Consider the following 22,632-nt stretch of genomic DNA (forward strand, 5'->3'; position numbering starts at 1 on the left):
CCGGGAGATAAGAGGCTTAGACGCCAGTCTTAAATCTCCCTGGCTTTTCTTTCCATCCTGGATTTACGGAGCACAGAAATGCTCGCAAAGCCACAGCCTCCGAGATTCTTTACTGGGAGAAGCCCTGGGATCCTTGCTCTGCTGCTGTCAGTAACCACAGCCTCTGTCACAGCCGGGGCAACCGAGAAGGAAGAGGGTCGGTGCCCCTCCCCCCGCCCGCCCCCCTCCCCCCCAACACTTGGCGTGAACAAGTTCATGTAGGTTGTTTCCTATACCTGGTGAAGATAATGAGGGAGCTCTTACTGAGGGTGGAAAACGGGAGAGGCAGTTTGAAGCCAAAAGCATGGAGTGGCTAAACATCTCAAGGTTAACACACAGGGCTCCCAGGGGGAAGAAGGGTGTGCTCAGCTCTGGCCTGGCTCCCAGGTGACTGGAGCAGGAGCTCGGGGTGGGGAAGCTTCCTGGAGAGCGCAGTCCCAGAAGGCATGCTCCAGGAGCATTTCCGCCATGGCCTGGGCCATGCCTCTTAGGGGATGTAGGAGGAACAGCCGATTCTCTAAATTAAAAACTGTGGGAGAGCATTCTGTCTCGTCGTGTTCACTCTGCCTCCGCCTTTCCGTCTTGTGCCGCCCTCATCTAGCTACTATTTTTTTTTAATTTTTTTTAATATTTATTTATTTATGAGACACGGAGCGTGAGCGGGGGAGGGGCAGAGAGAGAGCGAGACACGGAATCCGAAGCAGGCTCCAGGCTCCGAGCTGTCAGCGCAGAGCCCGACGCGGGGCTCGAACTCACGGGCTGCGAGATCATGACCTGGGCGGAAGTCCGACACTTCACCGACTGAGCCACTCAGGCCCCCCTCATCTAGCTACTATTTTGACATTGCATTGCCAATCTTTCCACTTCACTTCAGAAATCATACCCACTGTATTTCTCGGAGACGACAAGCTCGTTTTCATTAGAGGGAAAAAGCAGGATTGGCTAATGTTTCTACCAAATAGTTTTTCTTTCTTTCTCTCTTTCTTTCTTTCTTTCTTTCTTTCTTTCTTTCTTTCTTTCTTTCATGTGCTTTTTTATCCTGGAATAAGATATTCCAGTTTGTTCTGATCTTCCTGATCTATTCAAAATGTTCTCACTCCTCATGCCCTTAATTAAATCTTCAAGTTGGAAACTACGTAGTGAGATTCGTTATTCAAAATACCAAGAGAAAACATAAGTAGGCCTCATCTTTTGCTGTAACAATGCCAGTTTTCCATAATCTGACCTTCACTTGACATCAGCAGACCAGAACCTTTCTTCAAAGCAGCGTATATATTTTTATAACCGAGATGCGCACGATGACGACAGAGGATTATCTTCGGTCATTAAAGATGCTGGAACATTCTTTATTACAGATGGAAAAAATAGCCCCGCGGTTAGTTATGATTCCTGTTTGCAAAGCTGACTTGAGCTGTCTTTTGTTGTTATAAGGTGTGGACTCCAACTGTAGGATTATAAGTACCTATGTTCTTTAGAACCAATATTTAAAAGCAGATTAGGTATGTGACTCACACATTCTGCAGTCATATTTTGCAGAATAGCGAGAACTATGTGCGATCATAAAAAATGCAAATATACTCACAAACAAGAAAACCCTCTGGATACTTTTCCCCGAGCAAGCCGTATTTATTTTCGAGGGAAACCTAGGGATGCATTGCTTTCAGGACATATGCTATGTTTTATTCTCCCATGATCTTTTCGTTTGTTTGTTTTATAAGAAAAGAACCAATGGTGCTTTTAATCCATAAATCATTCTGGAATATGAATGAATAAGTGACCAGTTACAGGGAGAACTGGCGTTGCCACAAGATGCCAGGGTCAAAAGAAATTTAGCTGGACAATAAAACTTTTGGTCACCCTTCAACATAGAACATACATTAAATTTAAGACAAAGATGCAAAACTGTGCAAGTAATAAAGACTCTTAACTCCAGTTTGGATGTTTGGCTGGTGACAGCTTTCAAGCTCATCCGTCCCCTCTCCCTTTCTGCCCCAGACCTGGGCAAGCTGACGAGAAAGCGCAGGGTCGCCATTCCATTGGCATCAGAGGGCGGGCAAACCGTGCAAGGCCTGGGCTATGCAGGAGCCCTCACCCCAGCCTCCCCCTTCCGACCACAATAAAAACCAACGCCAGTTGCCTTTCCCTGCTCCCTTGAGCCATTCTTGGACTTCCCTAGAAGCCTGCCCTGCACCCCTCTTCCCCAGAAATCTGATAACGTAACAAACCTTTTCATATCCTCTCGGTATGTGTCTGTGGCATCACCTGTTTTGACATCTGAACCAAACTTTGGTTCACCTCTGCAGGGTGATCACAACAAAATGGTACGATCCCGTTAAAAAGTTCTTAGGTACATTCACGTATTAATAATCCCCCCCCTCAGCAGAAAAAAACAACCCACGGAGAAATATACTGAAACATGAACCGTGGCTGTCTCTGAGTGGTAGGATATGGGTATTCTCTTTCTTCTTCATATTTCTCTGTATTTTCTAAAATTCCTGCTACAAAGATATGCTTTTTTATATGTATGCAAAAAGCCGTGTAGCATGCAACAGAGTCGAAAATGTTCTGCTTTAAGAGAAGAGAAGGAAAATGCTCAAATCATTTTGATCCATTTTAACTTTGCCTAATCCTGAATTACATACACAAAGAAACAGAATCAAGGCTCACATGATCTGTTCTCTCTTTTAAAAAGAAGAACAAGGAAGCATAAGTGCACGAAGTTAAGTTTCACTTTTTAGGAAAGTTTTAATCTAATCTTTGAAACTATTTGGATGAGAGTCAGCATAGGGAAACATATTTCTGCTAAAAAAAAAGAAAAAAAAGTCTTTATCCTCAGGACTCAAAGGCTGAACTGAACTCTTTTAAACCTAGAACCACTTAAAAATGTTAATTAAAAATGTATTAACATAGCATCTTGCACATGCGTGGCCATTCCTTGTCTTGCAGATTTCCATTCTAGGGACAGTGAGTCATGTTCTGTAAATTTCCTATTCAATCGATTGCTGGTGGGGGGAAGAGGCAGACACTCGTGACCTCCTGGGAAGAGTCATTACTTCCCCCATCCTAGAGCTGAGGGAAGATGTACAAGGTCACAGGACTAGAAAGTGGCAGAGCTAGTCCTCAGAGCCAGGCAGGCTGATTTGAAATCCCCATCCCCTCTTCCCTCCGGATGATCCTGATTTAAAAGGGGCTGAACAAACAATGAAGTTTTTCAGCAGAGCAGGTGTCCTCAAACTCGAGCCTGCCCCGGAATCGCCTAGAGGACTTGCTCAGGCACGTGCTGGATCCCACCACCAGGGATTCAGGCTCGGGAGATCTAGGACAGTGCCTGAGAACGTGCATTTCTGACAAGTTCCCGGGCCATGCTGATGCTCTTCCCCCGGCAACCACACTGAGAACCAGAGCGGGGAGAGCAGAATCGTAACTCTGGGGCTTTACAGGGCAGGTGGCTCCAGGCCTGAATCTTAGAGCCCTGAAGGAGTTCCTCTCATTCGTCGGATGCTTACGGCTGCCACAGGCTCTTAGTGGTCCCACAGACACTGGCAGTCCCAGAGCCAGCCAACCTCCACACCTGGCTCATTTCTCTGCGTGTCATGGAATTTCCTCCAGAGAGGCTTCCTCCTCTGCTCCCTCTTAGTTAATTAGCTACCTCCCTAGGTGAGGTTTCGCTAGACCAGTTACTTATAAAACAGGGAATTTCTTCTTTTGTTGCAGCCCTCAAAACAGCTCCCTTGAAATAGTATTCCGGGGGTGTTATTAGGGTTGGGGAAGTGAAGACGGGAGCTTACATCTACTTAGACTACTTATGGGAGACCAGAGGCCAATCCCAAGAGGCTGGGCCCAACCCACAGATTGTGCCGTGCGTGCATGGCCACTTACTACTAGCTGGGACAAGGGTTTTGGAGAGGCTGTTGAACCTTCCCCGGGGAAGGAAGCGTTCCCTTGGCTACCTTTTGGGGAAACAATAAGGATTAATTACACGATCAGCAGAGAGGAGAAATCTGCTCAGCCTTGAGCTGCATTAATTCTTTTAGGTCCCAGAGTGGCTTTCTCTGAATCCTTAGAAACTGGCAAGAAATTAAATAGAGTCTTAAGGATCTGGAAGAGAAAACAGTGTTATTCCAGAGGGTAAACACGTTGTGTCCTGATGACTCATTTTATCTGGCATGTGGGAAAATGCCTTGTAAGTAGTGCTCAGGAAAATATCAGTGAACAAAGCCCCCGGTAAAAAACACAGGATGGATGATCCCAACGTAGAAATTGAAATTTTAAGACGCTCCGACTTGGCTGCCTTGGCAATGGGCACCGCAAGGCCTCGGCTTTTCCCTCCCCACCCCTCCTTTTTTCCTCTGTCAAACCTAGAGACAAGGGAGTCGGTTTGCTCTGTGGGAGAGGCGAGCTTCTGGCCCACTGGAATTCTGGGTGAGTGTCCTGCCCCCTCAGGAACGGGGCCAGCGGAGGCTGTCGGGGGGGATTCCTCAGCCTCGGTGTGTCCAGAGGGAAGACCTTACTCAGCCTTTGCTTCGCAAGCAACCGTCCCCACTCTGCCGCGGGCCAGGGGATTTGAGTCAGAGCTCCGGGCCTCAGCAAACCCAACCCCGGGCTGCCTCAAACAACCTGCTGATGACAGTGGCTAGCGTCTTGCCAAGGGAGAGAAATATGCAAATTAAAAGCTGGAGGAAGAACAGGGCAAGTCGCGCCAAGCTGCGGTCGTCAGCCCAAATCTTGCACATCACGGATGGAGTCAGGCCGAAAACCAAATCACGTTCTGTCCTGCCGCGTCTTTTAGGCACTCAGGCCTGTGGCCCTTGTTCTCCTGGCTTCTGTTTCCCAGTGTTCTGGCCCGAGCTTTTGCAGTTTGGACGGAGTCCAAAGCCCACGTAAGCATGGGGGGCAGGGGGGGGGAGAGTGAGCACTGTCTCAGGGAGCCCCGGGGAGCCCAGAGCCAGGAACCCAGGGCAAAGTGCGGAAAAGAGACTAGGGAAGGAGAAAGCAGGCAGCCAGGGGAGAGGCGGGCAGCCAGGGAGAGGTGCGCGCCTGCAAGAGCTCTTGGCCTGGGACTGCAGTGCTGCCCCAGGAACCAGCTAGGAGGCGGCTCAGCCGGGCACCAGGTGTGAAGTAAGCTGGAAGGCCCTAGAAGAGTATGCGGCACCCCTCCCCTGCCCTAGAGTTCCTTGTCTTATGGCCCACAGAGATCAGCAGGCGGGCCTGTGCCCTCCAGGAGCTTGCTGGATTCCGTGCTATTTGTACCCGTTGGTCTTGTTGAAGGAAACGGCAGGCGGTTTCATTTGGCACCAGAAACTCCTCGGAACCAGCAGCAGCCGTCATCTGGGAACTTGCTGGAAATGCAAAATCCCAGACCCCACCCTCCATCCGCTGCATGAGCATCTGTAATTTAAGATGCTCCCAGGTGATTCCTAGGAACATGAAAGAAGAGAACTGCCTTGACCACTGGCTCCCAAACCTGGCTGTACTTTGGCAGAACTTTAAAACTACGTTGACGAGCGCCTGGGTGGCTCAGTCGGTTAAGCGTCTGACTTCGGCTCAGGTCATGATCTCATGGTCCGTGAGTTCAAGCCCCGCTTTGGACTCTGTGCTGACAGCTCAGAGCCTGGAGCCTGTTTCAGATTCTGTGTCTCCCTCTCTCTCTGACCTTCCCCTTTCATGCTCTGTCTCTCTCTGTCTCAAAATAAATAAATGTTAAAAAAAAAATTTCTTTTTAAAAATATATTGATACCTGGACTCCACCCCCAGAGATTCTGATTTAATTGGTAGGGTTGTGGCCTGGGTGTCAGGATTTTGATTTCGATTTTATTTTGTTTAAAAAAATTTTTTTTTAACGTTTATTTATTATTGAGAGACAGAGAGACACAGAGCATGAGCAGGGGAGGGGTAGAGAGAGGAGGAGAACAGAACCCAAAGCAGGCTCCAGGCTCTGAGCTGTCAGCACAGAGCCCGACGCGGGGCTCAGACTCACAAACTGTGAGATCATGACCTGAGCTGAAGTCGGTCACCCAACCAAATGAGCCACCCAGGCACCCCTGATTTTATTTTATTTTTTAATGTTTATTTTTTTTGAGAGCGAGCGAGAGGGGGAGGGGGCAGAGAGAGACGGAGAGAAAAGCCCAAGCAGGCTCTGGGCTGGCAGTGGAGAGCCTGACATGGGGCTCAAACTAACTCACCAACCATGAGATCATGACCTGAGCCAAGATCAAAAGTTGGACTCTTAACTGACCGAGCCACCCAGGTGCCTCTGGGTATCAGGATTTTTAAATGATTCCAGGGTGATTCCAACATGCAGTAAAGTTTGAGAAACACTGCCTAAAGTACCTTGAGATTTTTCTCCTAGACCACTGTTTCTCAACTGTTAATGCAAACAGAAATTACCAGGGCATCTTACAAAAATTTGGATTCTCATTCAGTTGTCCTGAAGAAAAGGAGATTCCGCAGTTGTAATGAGCGCCAATGCTCCTTAGATGCTAATGCTGCTGGTCCGAGGTTTGAGAAGCAAGGTTTTAAGACATATGAGAGTGACCATTGGAAAGAAAGGCAGTGAAATAAAAACAGGGAAAATCCAGCTTTGTGACACCTGGCCTGGTTAGCTAGTGTGGGAGAAAGACCTCAGGATCCAGAGGTAAGCAGACTGGAGTTCTACCTTCCCCGTACCAGCTGTGGAAACTTGAACAACTTATGTAATTTTTCTGATCATCAGTTTCATTAATTGAAAAAAGGGGATAAGAAGGCCTATCTAATAGAGTTATATAAAGATATACAGGGTGTCCTGTAGAAAAACAAAACAAAACAAAACAAAACAAAACAAGGAAACACAACAAACACTAAAAATTATATCAAGAAAATTTTCTGGAAAAAAAAATTCAAATTATATGTTGAAAGAGCACACCACGAACCTCAGAAGATCAACAGGAAAGAACCAACATCAAGACATATTTTAATTACTTGGCTTTAAAGAAAGTGAAACAAAGCCTTAGAAAATAGAGGCAAAAATGGCAGGTGACATATAAGGAAAAGAGAATTAGATTATCATCTCATTTTGGGCAGAAGAAAAGAGAATAACATATTTAAGATATTCAAGGAAAGAAAATGGGAGCCAAGGATTTTATATCCAGCTAAACTTACTTTCAGGTAAAAAAGGATGCATACAAACTGTAATCAGCATGAAGACTTGGGGATTATTGTCCCTCTCTCTCATGAGCCCTTCTTGAGGAATCTACTAGAAAAAAAGCTTCAGACAACTAAAATGATTAGCAAGACACTGGCTTAAGTATTGATGGTGAGCACTCAATAGAGTTACTTGTAGAACCAAGAGTTCTACAAATAAGGGTTAAATGGAAGAGGGGTGTGGTATATTCTGACTATATGCTCTGGAACATAGATATGGTGCAACTATAAGTAATAGTACAAGAAGGAGGTGAACATATGACAAAGACATTTAAGAACCTTTTTGTGTTAGGGTGATAGTTTCGTTGTTTTGAAACTATGGTACGTGAATCGTTGGATAAGATAAATGATTATAGATATTTTGTTCTGTCATTTCTTGTGTACTTGAGAATCATGTTTACCATTGTTGACAAAATGAGATATGGAAGAGCTGTATTTCGATTGGAAATTACCCCCTATTTTTGGTTGAATGTTATTTTTTTAAATTTTTTTAATGGAGCTAAGATAATTGATTTGAAATCTTTCCACTTTTCTAATATAAGACTTTAGAGTGCAATTTTCCCACTAAACACTGTTTTAGCTGCATTCCAAAAATTTCCACAGATTGTGTTTTCATTTAGTTCAAATACTATCTAATTTCCCTTTTTGATTTATTCTTCGATTCATGGGTTACTTAGCAGTGTGTTAGTTTTCAAATAGTTCAAGTTTTCTCTAGATATCTTTGCTATTGATTTCTACTACAATTCCACTGTTACCAGAGAACATACTTTATATGGCTAGAATCCTTTTATATCTGTTGAGACTCATTAAATGGCCCAAGATATGTTCGCTGTTCCATAAGAGTTCTGCATGCACTTGAAATGAATGTGTATTTTGCTGTTGTTGGATGAAGTGTTCTATAAATATGACTAAATGAACTTGGCTAATAATGTTGTTCATTTATTTCCTTACTGATTTTTCTGCCCACTTTGCCTATAAATAATTGATTGAGGGATGTTGACATCTCTGACTACAATTTCAGATTTGTCTATTTTTCTTAGCATTATCAATTTTACTTCATATATTTAGAAACTCAGCTGTGTGTATAGATGTTTGGGACTGCCGTGTATTCTTGAGGACTTCACCTTTTATCATGATAATGTTCTCTGTTTTGAAATCTGACTTGTCTGATATTAATATAGCCATTCCAGCTTACTTTTGATTAGTGATAGCCTGCTAAGTCTTTTTTCATCCTTTTACTTTTAATCTAATTATGTTTTCATATTAAAATGGGTTTATTATAAGGAACACGTAGTTAGGTATTGGTTTTTTTGCTTGTTTGTTTTTATCCAGTAAAACAATCTGCATTTTGTTTCCTTTTCTCTATCTGTATTTTGCTTCCTTTTCACTCTTTTTCTGCCTTCTTTCAAACTGCATGTTTTTATAATTCCAGTTTATCTCCTTCAGCTTATCAATTGTAGCTTGGTTGTTTTGTTCAAGTGGTTGCTTTAGGAGTTTTACATACATCTTTAATTTATGATACTATGCCTTCACGTGATAGAGTACCACTCATGTATAGAACCTAACACTGGGTACTTACATTTCTACCCTGCTTGCTGATGTGCTACTGTGGTCACATAGTTTACTTATACATAAACCTCATGATTTATTATTATTTTTGCTTTATATGTTTATTTATTGATTCAGTTAACTATTCTCTACACCCAACATGGGGCTTCAATGAGCCCGAGATTAAAAGTTGGGTGCACTTTCCACTGTGAGCTAGCCAGGTGCCCCTACATGGTTTATTTTTAAAACGAATTTAAATAATAAGAACAAAGTTTTTGTTTTTTAATATTTACTCACATAATTATCATTTCCAGTGCTCTTCATTCCTTGGTGGTAGACCCAGATTTTCTTCCACTTGATTTCCTTTACCACTTGAGGCATGTCTCCTGGTAATGAATACTTCCAGCTCTTCGATGTATGAAAAAAGAGTCTTTATTTCCCATTCAGTTTTGAGAGATATCTTCACTGGGTAGAGAATTCTAGACTGACACGATTGTTTGCAGTGCTTTATAGATGTTGGTCCGCGGTCCTTCGTTTTGCATGTTTCCAACAGTAATATGCTGCCATTCTTAACCCTGCTGTTCTGCACAGAATGGGAATTCTTGGGCTGCTTTGAAGATTTTCTCTTTATCACTGGTTTTAACCGAATTTATGATACGTCTTACACTTTCTCCAACAAGAGTAAAAGACACATTCATTTCAAATGCACACAGAACTCTTATGGAACACGGAACATATCTTGGGCCGTCCAACAAGTCTCCACAGATTTGAAAGGATGCCAACCAAATCACAGAGGGAAATTAGATAGTATTTAAACTAAATGAAAACACAACATATGGAAATTTTTTGGAACGCAGCTCAAACAGTTTTTAGTGGGAAATTTATACTATATGCTCTATTTGGTATTGATTAGCATTTTATAGATGAAGAAATTAAGGCTTATAAAGGTTAGGTAATTTCACCAAGGTCACCCAGCTAGCAAATGTTGGAACTGGGTTTCAAGTCTACGTCTAATAGGGTATAAACAAAAATAGAGGATATTGTGAAAATATTTGTTTTCAGCAGTGGTGACTGTTCCCTCTGTCTCTAGCACAGGCGTTACTAAGATGCATGGTTCTCTATAAAGCACAGGTATAGGAACTCTCCCTGTCTCTTCCAACCAATTCCCTCACATGGAATGGGTGTCTGGTGATTCCTCAGAGTAAAGAGATTCTGAGGGTGATACTGGGAGGTGTTTTCACACAGTGGTTGAATGTAGTGGTAAGAGAAGTGTGCGAGGTCATTCCTATTCACCAGATGAGGCCACTGAGCTTATCCTGTGGCTGAAGTCCTGGGGTGGCCTTCTGCCCAGGGGAGTTCCGTCCCTCATACACTGGCCCCTTACATTTCTGTACTTCATCACCAGCTTGGTAAGATCAGGCCTCTGACAGAGTTGGGGTTCTATCAGCCTGCCTATGGATCCACATCTTTCTTTCTGCATATGTATTCAAGCCTTTTTCTTTTCTTGAGGCTCTCACACATGAAATGCTTCATCATTCAGCCAGTTTTCGTCTACACTAGGGGAGGATGCCCAACAACACAAAAAATCGTATGCCCTTTTTTGAAGGTAAGGCTTACAGTCCTTTGAAAGATGACAGAGGGACAAAGAAAAACCTGCTTATTTCTCCCTATAGAGTCATACCATTGACATTCTTTATTTTCTTTTATTTTTTTTAATGTTTATTTATTTTTGAGACAGAGAGAGACAGTGTGAGGAGGGAGGGGCAGAGAGGGAGAGAGAGAGAATCTGAAGCAGGCTCCAGGCTCTGGAGCTGTCAGCACAGAGCCCGACGCAGGGCTTGAACCCACGAACTGCGAGATCTTGACCTGAGCCAGAGTCGGAGGGCTTGACTGAGCCACCCAGGTGGCCCTTACTATTGACATTCGTAATCCTCATTCATTCATTCATTCATTCCCTCCCACCCCACCCCTCTCTCTCTCTCTCTCTCTTTGGGTCAGTTCATCACTGTACATGCTATGGGTGCAAATTAAGTTGCGTACCGGAGATAACCTGTGGCTTTCTATTTCACGAAGACTTTCGTGAAGAATTTGGAGAACCAAATTCACTAGATGTGGAAAAAAAAAATAGCTAAGTCACCAAACTAGTGCAGTGCTATGTCAGAGGCAACCACGACTGCAGCTGACTATAATTAGCTGCCAACCTCAGGCTGCCTGAGGGAGCAGCTGCCCCATCGGGAAGAAACGGTGTGGACCGAAGCAATAGAACGGAAGGCCGCTCAGTCACCTCTGGGAGGATCAGCCGTCCACCCAGCCTTGTTTACGGCACTCTGCCTCAGAATTCCAAGCCTCTCAGTCATCAGTTATCTAAACTTCCTTCCTCTAATCGGCCTAATCCCCACCCCACTCTTTATTCCCCTCCCTAGTGAAGCACTCCCCTTTGTCTCTGGAATTCCCAATTCCCAGGGTGAAATCAATAAACTCTTGTATTTTTCAACCTCTTTCCTGAAGGTTCTCTGCCCCTCTTCACGTAACTAGAAGCAGGCTGTATCCCGGGGACACGGTTCCCTGCAGCGCTCTCAAATGGGTTCTTTCTTTTCTCTGACACCCAAAGTGATTCAGCACCAGCCTTACTCCTCAGTGCCAATTTGAGTTGTACTCCCCCTTCCCTCTTGCGAACCCCTTCTGCTCCTTTGAGGCTCACGCCATCTGCTCGCACCATTCTTCCTCCTCCAAGTTGTAGTTACTAACTAGTACTTTCTGAGTCTTTCCTTCTGATTCTCGGTAAAACTAACTCGCAAGTCTGTTTCCTTCTTCTTCCCTATTTCTGTCATCCTTCTTGGTGACTTCAATATTTAGACTGATGAGTCATCCAACGCCATGGACTCTTGGTTTCCTGACTTCCTTATACTGTCAACGATGTTTTCCTACTCTGCCTTAGCTATCCACCATGCCTTAGATCTTGGCATCAACAAAATTGGCACCAAGTTCAAAATTTCGAACGCAAATATCTCCTTCCGGTTACAAGCATGATCCTTCCAAGTTACTTGCTGAGGTACCTTCCCTTCAAAAATGCTTTTACTCAGGGCGCCTGGATGGCTCAGTCGGTTAAGCGTCCAACTCTGGCTCAGGTCATGGTCTCATGGTTCGTGAGTTTGAGCCCCACGTTGGGTTCTCTGCTGTCAGTGCAGAGCCTGCTTTGGAAACTCTGTCCCACCCATCCCCTGCCCCTTCTGCACTCTCTCTCTAAAAAAACAAATATTTTTTTTAAAAATGCTTTTACTTGTTTTTTGTTTTTACTTTCACTCTCCTCCTACCCCTCTGTTTCCATACCTATCGCCATCCCGTACTTATCCTTCATTTCTTTTCTTTTCTAGCTTAGATTCCATGACCCATCATTGTCATTTCTTCCTTGTGACCCTTAACTTCCTGGCCCAGTTGAATAAGGCTTGGAGGTCCAATAAACAGCACCTGTCTTCCTGCCCGAGTTCTGAGAGCTTGGGAGATAAAATTAAAACCTAGGCAGATGAAAGCTGATGAAGATATATCATCTTTCTTACTGATAAAGTTAACCCCCCGGAGTGTGACTTAGTTTTGCAGCAAGGACAGGCTTTTCAAAACTTATGCACTCAGCGATGCACTGAACAACTGTAGCCACCCCGTCTAACCACCACCCTCCCCTTCCATACCATGGGATCCAGATTTCTAAAGCCAGGGTGTGGAGAAGCAGTGCAGAACATATGCTTGCTTTGGGTTGCTGGATCCCAAGAGAAATATGAGAGAAAGGAGTGGGCTTTGTATCCCCACTCACTGATCCCAACCTCATCAATAATATAATTTACTCCTCTCCATGGGAAGAGGGAGTGAGGAGCATTACACCAATGAACTCCCTCCACGTGGAAAGAAATGTTAGGACTTGGCAATACATTTTCCCCAACACCTCTCTTCCTCTGTTATGCTTGTCTTGTAATAGCCCAACTTCGTGGGGTCTTTTCCCTATCAGTAGCAGAGCAGAAGGTAGCCTTCAAAATATTTTTACACATTTTTATCTTATTTGATCATTATAAAAACCACATGAGAGGCACCGGACATGTAGAATCCTCTATTTTATAGGTAAGAGAATTAAAGCAATGTGAACTCGCTATCATATGTTACAGTTGATATGGTAAATCCAATTTATCTGAGAGGAGGTGGATTAATTTCCTGTTGTTGCTGCAATAAATGACTACACATTTAGTGGCTTAAAACAACACAAAATTACGATCTTATGGTCCTGGAGGTCAGAAGCCTTAAGATCAAGGTGTCAACAGGGCTGGGTTTTTCCTAAACGCTGTAGGGGAGAACCCATCACCTTGCCTTCTCCAGCTACTACAACAACCTGTATCCCTTCCTCCATTGTCAAAGCCAGTAGCACATCCCTCCCTGACTCAGACACGTCTGCCTGCCTCCCTCTTTCCCTTCGAAGGACCCTGGTCACTACATTGGTCCCACCTGACAACCCAAGATAATCTCCCCATCTCAAAATCTGACTTAATCACATAAGCAAAGTGCCTTTTGCCATGTAAGGTCACATATGAGTTCAGGGACTGGGACATGGCGGACCATTACTCTTCCCACCAAAGGAAGGACGGCACCATTGCCTGCAAAAAGAGGTGTTCGTGTTCCATTTACATAAGAAGGACTTTCTCTTACCACATCTGTTACTGAGAAAGCAAGCATACAAATACATAGCAACATTGAATGTTCAGCAGGATACCGTGTTCTGAGTAAGGATTTAATGTAGGTTGAATACACACACCGCATTATCTAAGAACAAAGTTTTAAGGATTAAGAACAACTGAAGAAGTAATACGAAAACAATTGCCTAATTAATGGAAAAAAGGCATTGATAACACCTGAGGCCAGCTGCTTACATTAAAAGGAATAATTTGAAGAAAGCATTTGGATGATCAGTGACATACAACGGACCAAATTTCTCTTCGCTGTGTACTGATAGGTCTCCCACCTCCTTCTGCATCTGTTTCATTTCCTCCCACTGTTTTATTGCTAAATTGACCAAACTATTACACTGATACATAGTTAAAATATTTATTGCGCTTATTTGAGAAAGAGGTACATTTAATTTAAAATCTATATTCTATTGCAAGTTCTAGTCAGTGAATAAAAAAAGCATATAGATTTGAAAAAAATGCAAAATTGTCTTTATTTATAGATGACATATTGTATATGTAGAAAATCTTAGGGAAGCTACAAAAAGGGATACTAGAAGTGGTAAGTTTAGCAAGGTCTCAGGATACAAGGTCAATATTAAAAAAATCAATTCTGTCTCTATATTAACAAACCATTGGAAATTGAAATTAAAAATACCATTTACAAAAGCATAAAATGTGAATTAATTAGGGATATTTTGACAAATATGTATAAGGACTCTACATGGAGAACTACCAAATATTACTGAATGGAATTAAAGAAGACGTAACTAGATGGAGAGGTATCTCAAGTTCATGGATTGTAATGCTCCATATTGGTGAGTTATCAATTGTCTCCAACTGATCTAGAGATTCAATGCTATCTCAATACAAATCTCATCACCTTTAAAAAAATTGGTACAAATGGGAAAGCTGGTTCTAAAAGTTATTTAGAAATGCAAAGAACTTAGAACAGCCAAAAATAATTTTGATATAGGAAACGAAATTAGAGGACTGATACTACCTAATTTCAAGATTTACTCTAAAGCCGCAGAATCAACACAGTGTGGCATTGGAGGATAGATATAAATCCATGGAACAGAATAGAAAGGGTCCAGAAATAAGCTAACAGATATATGATCAATTGATTTTATACAGAGGGGCTGACATAGTAGGGATAGCTTTGTTTTTGTTTTTGTTTTTGTTTTTTTAGCAAATAGGGCTGGGACAATTGCACATCCATATGCAAAAACATGACCTTCAATCCTTAACTTTTGTACTATACACAAACTTAAAAAAAAAAAAAAGATCATAGCCTTAAATTAAGAGCTAAAACTGAAGCTTCTAGAAGAAAACATAGGGGAAAAAAATCCTTGTATCCTTTAGTTATGGAAACATTTCTTGGATAGGACACAAAAAATATGATCCATAAAAAGAAAAAAGATAAACTGATTCAACAAAGTTAAAAGTTTTGCTCCTTGAAAGATAGTTAAGAAAATTAAGAGACAAGCCACGGGATGGGAGAAAATTTTAAAACCATAAGTGTATCCAGAATAAGAAATTCTTACAACTGAAGATAATTAATTAAAAATGGGCACAATATTTGAACACTTTCCAAACGAATATGTATAAATGGCAAATAAGCATGAAAAGATGCTCAACATCATCAGTAATTGGGGAAATGCAAATGAAAACCACCTATTAGGATGATTAACATGATAGTAACAAGTGCTGGTGAGGGTTTGGAGCATGGGGAACTCTTACACACTGCTGGTGGGCATGCAAAATGGTAGAACTACCTCAGAAAAGAGTTTAGAGGTTTCGTAGAAAGTTAAATTTATGCTTACGTATGACTCGGCCATTCTACTCCTAGGTATTTACTCAAAAAAAAAAAAAAAAAAAGGAAGCTATGGGTCCACAGAAAGCCTTGCACACAAATGCTCAAAATAGCTGTGTCCATAATATACCAAAACATGAGAACACCGTGGATGCCCATTAACAATGACGGATAAACAAACTGTATGAAATAGTCACACAATGAAATACTGCTCAGTGATAAAAAGGAAAGGACAACTAATCATACGGCAACATGGATGACCGTCAAACATTGTGCTGAGCACAAGAAGCTAGACACAAGAGTACATATGTACCATTCTGTTTAAATGAAACTCTAGAAAAGGCCAATCTAAACTTCAGGGACAGAGCAGACGAGTGGCTGCCTGGAGTGAAGGTGTATGTGGGAGATCAGATGGGAAGGGGATTAAAGAGAAACGTTTCAGGTGGTGGAAATGTTCTACACCACAAATGATCGAGGTGCAGATGGTGATGTGGTGATGTGTGTCAAACCTTATGGAACTATATCATTCAAATGCATACATTTTACCGCACGTAAGTTATACCTTAATAAAGTGAATTTAAATGAAAAAAGTTGAGTGAGCTGAAGTGTTTGTAAGTTGTGTGTGAAGTGTTTTTTTTTCTCTCAAGATAGCCTTCCCCGTTGGAAGGGAAGATATCCTCTCTTGTAGGGACAAGGCCACAAATCAACTTAGTGGGTAAAATGCTGCGTAACACCGAACAAGTCATTGAACTGCCCGTGTTTCCTTATCGGTAAAATGAGTGAATTAGATGATTTCAGCTGTTTGTTTAATAAATATTTATTACAGCCCACTACAGGGCAAGCACAATGCCAGGTTCTAGCTGAAAAAGAATTCATTTCGGCCATTAAGGAGTCACTAGGAGTCTAGTACAAGAGAAAGAAAGCTAATATATGATTATGACCCAGCTTATGTAAACTTGGGGTATGGGGAGAATTGATAAGGGAGCAGTCTTCCCTGATGATGCAACACCCGAGTTGGGTTCTGAGGAGGTAAAGAAGGAAGAGAAGGCATTCTCAGCAGAGGGTGCTATGTGGACGAAGGGCCAAAGTTGAGAGACACACTGTGTGTTTAAGGTGCTTCGGGTGGCTCAGTAGGTCTGAAACCCAGAATTTATCCTTATAAGGTCATGTGGTGTCTTGATTGAAAAAAGGTTAAAAAAAAAAGATTCCTCCAGTTTAAGCAGTATGTAGACAGGAATCCCGTACCAAGTAATGATACCCATGTTGTAGTGGGTCACCTAAAAGGTTAAGGTAACTACTCCTTCAGTTAGGATCCTTTCTGTTGCAAAGAGAATCTTTTGGCTCACGTAACGTGCCAGTCCGGGAGCAGACTGGTAGAATGTGACTGGGGGATCAACCAGGTCAAGAGGGCAGCTTTTCACTCTTTCCATTTCTAGGCAGCAGCTCCAGACCCTATATCCTCTCTTTTTAATTTTTTTTTTAATGTTTATTTATTTTTGAAGGAGAGAGAGACAGATTGTGAGCAGCGGAGGGCAGGAGAGGGAGACACGGAATCCGAAGCAAGCTCCAGGCTCCGAGCTGTCAGCACAGAGCCTGATGCGGGGCTCGAACTCACGAGCTGTGAGATCATGACCCGAGCCGAAGTCAGGCGCTCAACTGACTGAGCCACCCAGGTGCCCCGTATCCTCTCTTTTTTATACCCCGCTTTCCTGAAAGATTAAACCAAAGTCTTGCAATCAAGTTTCATTGGTCCTCATTGGTCTTAGATTTTTGCACTAATCCTGAAGCAATCCCTGTGGCCAAGAGGGATGATATGTGGTGACCGGCTTGGCCAGGACCCAGAGGTCCTGGGATGGAGTCAGCCTCATTTGAAGCATGTGGGGTGGGGGCGGCAGGTGGGGGGAAGAGGAGGGGAAGGAATTCCCAAATAAAAATTAGAGCCTTTGTGGAAGAAGGGAGACTAGCAGATACTTAGAAGGAATTAAGTTTCAAGAAAAACAGATCTCAACAATTCTTGGAACAAGTCAGGGGATACACACACAAATGGAAAATTTGCCTTTTGTCCTTCATACTTAGGCCGCCTGGTCACTGAAAACTGCCTTCAGGATAAAATAATGTGAGAATCAACATACATACAAAAAACTGTCACTCAATATTCTAAGCACCTGTATTTGTGGATAAACAGTTTTATGAGCACAAAGACAAGGGCATAATTAATTCCAGTTTATAGACTCCAGGGTACTCCACAATAGGCCTTGAAATGGGCCTTGAAGTCTGGAGGTCCTTCTGCCAGAGACAAGGTGCATGGCAATAGCTGGCTGAGGCTCAACAAGTAATCTGGTGAAACTTTAGGATAGGATAATGGATCCAAGTGGGGGCCTAGAGTGGAAAGACCAAGCTGTGGCGAATTTTCCCTGCTATGCTACGGAGCCTGGACTTTATCCTTTAAGCAATAGGGTGTTAATTTTTATGCGTGAAGTGACAAACCGAACCTGTATTTAGAGAGCTGTAGGCATAGATTAGACACTTCCTGAGAAAAGAAGGAAGGAGATAAGCATAGGGGGAATAAAGCTAAGTTTTCAAGTGGAATACTGAGGGGGTTCAACCCTAGTGGTCTTTATTTTCTGTACAAAATAGGAAGAGTGAGTACATGCTGAGTGTAAGGGGTGCTATGCAGTTAAGACCAGCTGGAAATTGCAGTTAGCTGGAACGTCTTATTACCAAAAAGTTCTATCAGAAAGTCTGTTCGATAAACTCTTCCATAATATAAAGTCATACATATGACATTAGTAGGTGAATTGAAATCCAGGAGAGCCAAATACAATGTCTACTAGGCTATTTCACCATCAGCGTGAATGCCACAGATGGAAAGATGACACAGTTAGCCCTGGTCGCTTAGGTCCTTGTGACCCTAGCGGAGCATACGTGGAGGGTGTCAGGGGTTGGCAGGCGGCGGGGTGGGGAGGACACAGGAGGAAGAAAGCCAAGAGGAGCCGTGTGCAGAGCGCAGCGAGAGGCAGAGTGGGAAAGACAGCCTGACTGCCCTTGATGCAATTTTTTAACAAGCAGCTAAGAGCAGCCTGGCCGAGGGTTTGTGACAGCAGCGACACGTGCAGAAGCTTTGGGGTTCAGCTTCAGAACCACTGGCCGGAGCCGCCTGCTTCAAATGGAAGGATCGGCTATGCCACGCTCCATGTTTCATCTTGGGTGGTCCCAGTCTCCAGTGATCAACTAAAGTCAGACAGAGGCTAATGAAGTCAAGCATTCCTCATATATTATCTTCTGCCACTTGGCCTTAAAATGTCATAGTTAGAATTAATTACCAACAACAGCTTGTACTTGCTTGGTGCTTTGCAGTTTAAAAAAAAAAAATCACTTTCAAATATATTTTCTCATTTGGTCTTACTCGACCTGGTAAGGTAAACACAAACAAATAATTTCCTGCTGCCGGCCCTCCCCCCTCCCCGCCCCCCCCGTTACAGATAAGAGAGATTAAATTATCTAGGGATTTACAGCCAGGACAAAAACTCTCAGTCTAGTTTTTCTATGAGACCACTACACTGCTGCTTTTAAAAAGGCCTATGAATATTCTCTTAAAGAAACCGACAATGAGCATATCTATACACATCTGACCTTAATCATTTAAAATGCTCTCTCCCTAACAGGGAAGAAAGAGAGATAGTAGTCAAAGGGTGTGCTTATATCTTCGTGATGAATGTGCATTTGCACACAGCGCATGGCAAAGCATAGGATTATAACTGAATCACTTGCCAAAGCACTGAAATGGGCTTCCTTAAGAATCGATCCTGAATAAGAAATTAGGATTTTCTTTTCAGTAAGTACCTGATGAATAAAGCATATATAAAGATTTTCAAATTAAGAACTAGTTATATCAAACCCCGGCATACCTGTAGGCTGAGCTAAACCTCATTCACCTCCTAACTAATACATACTCTTTAAATAAAAGACTCAGGAAATACATTTGGACAAAATACAATGCTAAGCGTTCAGTGAGAATATCAATCTATTGATTCAAAGTTCTGTTGGAATGATCAGCATCTTCAATTTGGACACTTTTTTTTTCACATTCTATTATTCTGAATGACAGATGTGGTAGGTCTTTTGCAAGTCATATAAAATAATTATAATAAAGACTCACTTATAATAAAGACCAAAATAAGACCGATGCCTTGCATAACGTCTTCAGTTCTAAAATGAACGTATAGTACCTACTTCTAGTTCCTCAGAGGCTCTGCCCTAGAAGCAAATCTTGTTAAACAAAGATTCAGCAAGATTGGATGCGGTTTTGATTTTTCATTCCCTTCATCGAATCCGTGATGCCCTCTTTGCGCACGTCCAGAGTGGGAGAACCTGGCAACAGGCCTCAGCAGGGTCAAGTCTTCAAGGCAAGAGATGGAAGGTTGAGAAGTTTGAAGGGATCACTCCGTAATTTTCTTTTTTCGGAAAGTGAGGAATAAATATTGTCAGATGGAGACAACTGTTATTTGACCTTCCCCAGTAGAGACCTTTAAGGGAGAAATAAAGTGGAAAGGGATCTAGAAGATCACTGGTGAGACAAAAGGTGTTAAAGACACCAAAGCACACTTGAATTCCATTACCTTTTTCCAATCTTCCCACATTCTACTCCACCCCTGGCTCTGAGTGAAGAACAATTCATAAGACAAAATGATACATTATCTAGAGATAAATTTACAAACTGACGGAAGAAAATTGTCCCAGAGGCTACATTACCTCTTCAAGTTTATTGCAGTATCTTTAGCTCTTATTGCATATATCGTTACATGCCTTTTACAAGTCAGGATTATATATATAGTATGCTCAGTTTAGCAGAAGTTATGTCTATTGCTTCTCTCTTGAAAATCAGCAGCATGCAGTGGAACATTTGGTGTGCAGAGCTTTGTTTCAAAACGTGAAAAACGACTTAGGTTTAACTGAAGAGGGAACATGATCTTTATTGGCTTATATGCGAAGTTTAATTTTGGTTTTATGCAGAGTTTGCATAGTTCATGATTATTTTCTAATGAATAAAACTAGATGTGTTGTCAGTGACCTTGAAGGAGATCAGGTGACAGTAGCAAACAGAAAAATTTGAAGAAGAGGCATAACTTTTAAGGTAGAAAGGTCAGCAAGAACTGCCTGGAACAAAAAAACAAAACAAAAAGAATTGTTAATGTCAGTATTCTAACTGGCAAAAGGAAGCCTATGAAATACAGCACAACAGAAACACCACTGCCATGCAATTCTGGCTTTGACACACTTTCTGAGTTCTTCACATTCGTCCTAAAAACCTGTCCTGAAGCTACGACCTCCCTTCGCTTTTCTCAATATCTTAATGTTAGAACATGTGCAAAACGCTAAAACGTGCAGTAGAAAATAACCTGGACTTTTGCCTTGAGCCTTCTTCAAATATACAAGGTAGCATGAGTTTATAAGAGGTCTAATATTTCAACTTGCTTCTATAAATAAACGTACATTATGAATCTTGGTCCCGTTATACTAGTATAAGGAGTATCTGGCTTTAGGAAATCGTTTTTGAGACGGAACTAATGTTTATTCAGTTGCAAGACGCATAAACATCCTTTTCCCTTTAAGCAAAGAATGTCGGCAGCTATTTTAAGGGTATCATTTAAATTTCTATGAGAAAAAACAAATAGAGTAATATGGTAAGCCGCTATTTAATTGAACTGTGTGTCAGGTATAAATTATACCATTGAAAAGAAACATTAAAACATTAACTCATTATTTTAAATGACAAAAAAAAAAAAGCGCCTACATATCTTTACTGTATCATCCAAACGCATGCTCTTTAACTCTCTTGACTAGATTTTCTTTGTTCTAGCAGAATATGTGGACGTGTGCAATAAGAAAATGCAACTTGGGCTCCAATAGTTTCTACTAAAACTACTGGGTGTCTGGTTTCCCGTAACAGTTGTAATGGTTTCCTATATAATCTTGTGTGTGACTCCTTCACAAGAAGATTGTTCTCAACTAATTAAGGAATCTTGAATACTTAATATTCCTTAGCTCGAAACTTATAGGCTTTACCCAAGTGAAGAAATGAGGCTATGAGTCATGTGTGTCCTATGCATCTGAGACTGAAGTGCCCAAGCCTGGCACTCTCTCAGGAACTATTTCCATCCCGTCCCAGTGAAACTTATCCTTACTTCAGCTGCAGCCAGTGATGTCACCTCCATCAGGTTCACTGCTCGGAAAGCAAACACAGCAGCTGCCAGGACTGGAAAAGAATGCACACTATTTCAACTGCTGACCTACTCATCAGCCCGACAAATTTACTGCTATGCCCGCAACCCCCTAGGAGAGCCCAGAACTGGTGCTTTACGTGACTTGCACGCACGCATTGCACTTTAGGTCCTGCGACGAAGGGAAATGATCTCCTCCGGAGAACAGAGTGCCCGGAGGATAGATAAACTGAATCCCATAGTTTGGGGAAAAAGGAAAATTCAGTGGTCTTAAAAGAGCCGTTTTTAGAAATGATTGCTTTCATGCCTGTAACTTAAATTACAAGTTTTTAAATGGCACGGAGATCTAATGATTCCTTACAATTAAAGGTTTATTTGATGCAGGTGTTTTTTACTAACGCAACAGGGTTCTGAAAAGTTATATGGAGACTGTATTTTCAAGTTTATCAGATCACGTTTCATATGTCTCAAGAGGTCCTGATAGAAATGTGGCAATAAAGCGTTTTCTTAAAAAAATATTTTTATAATATTTTGTTATACTTTTATACTCGGCATTGACTTTCTTAGAGTGTCGTAAGTGGATAGGTATGCGGGGAGAGCTGCTGTGGACTGATCCCGAAATTTACATTAACGTTGGCTATAGGAAAAAGAAGTTGAAACTTTGAAAAAAAAAATTATAGGACACCTTGAAGGTCAATAATGTACATGGAGTGGAAAGCAACGTTTGCATACGTTGCATATGCCTATGAAAAGAAAGTAATGCTAACGTGTAATCTTTCTTCTTACATAATCTGCCACAAAGCCCCACATGTGGGAGTGCATCATCATGGCCAGTGAAAGGACCCATGTGAGAGGTGGGTGCCCTGACAAGGTGATGGCAAGCCTAAGGATGGCTCTTGACTTCTCCCCCCTTTTTTCTCTTCCATCAGCAGTGGTGGTAGTTTATTCTCTACCCCACAAGTCCTTGAAACTTAGGAAATAAATGGTAAGGAACCTTCAAAATTATTTGAAAGACTGGCTCCTGAGTTTCTGGCAGAGCTACTCCAAATAGATAGTTTTTTAAAACACATTTTTACCGTGGGAATCACAACAATGCTACTGACAGTTCTCATACCAACTCTGA

General features: G+C 42.1%; 1 protein-coding gene across 3 annotated transcripts in view; it reads right to left on the minus strand.

The window, feature by feature from the left end:
* Positions 1-20,241: 20,241 nt before the first annotated feature.
* The window catches only part of TBC1D19 (TBC1 domain family member 19), a 145,818-nt gene continuing 143,427 nt past the window's right edge, over positions 20,242-22,632 (minus strand). For all 3 annotated transcript variants that reach the window (XM_007091122.3, XM_042984816.1, XM_042984817.1), the window contains 2 exons: positions 21,474-21,544; positions 20,242-20,445 (listed from right to left, as the gene is read on the minus strand). In XM_007091122.3, coding sequence (XP_007091184.1) covers positions 20,371-20,445; positions 21,474-21,544 — 146 coding nt within the window. In that variant the 3' untranslated portion in view covers positions 20,242-20,370. The remainder of the gene's footprint in view (positions 20,446-21,473; positions 21,545-22,632) is intronic.

The sequence above is a fragment of the Panthera tigris genome, chromosome B1 (genome assembly GCF_018350195.1).
Source record: "Panthera tigris isolate Pti1 chromosome B1, P.tigris_Pti1_mat1.1, whole genome shotgun sequence".
Lineage (NCBI taxonomy): Eukaryota > Metazoa > Chordata > Mammalia > Carnivora > Felidae > Panthera > Panthera tigris.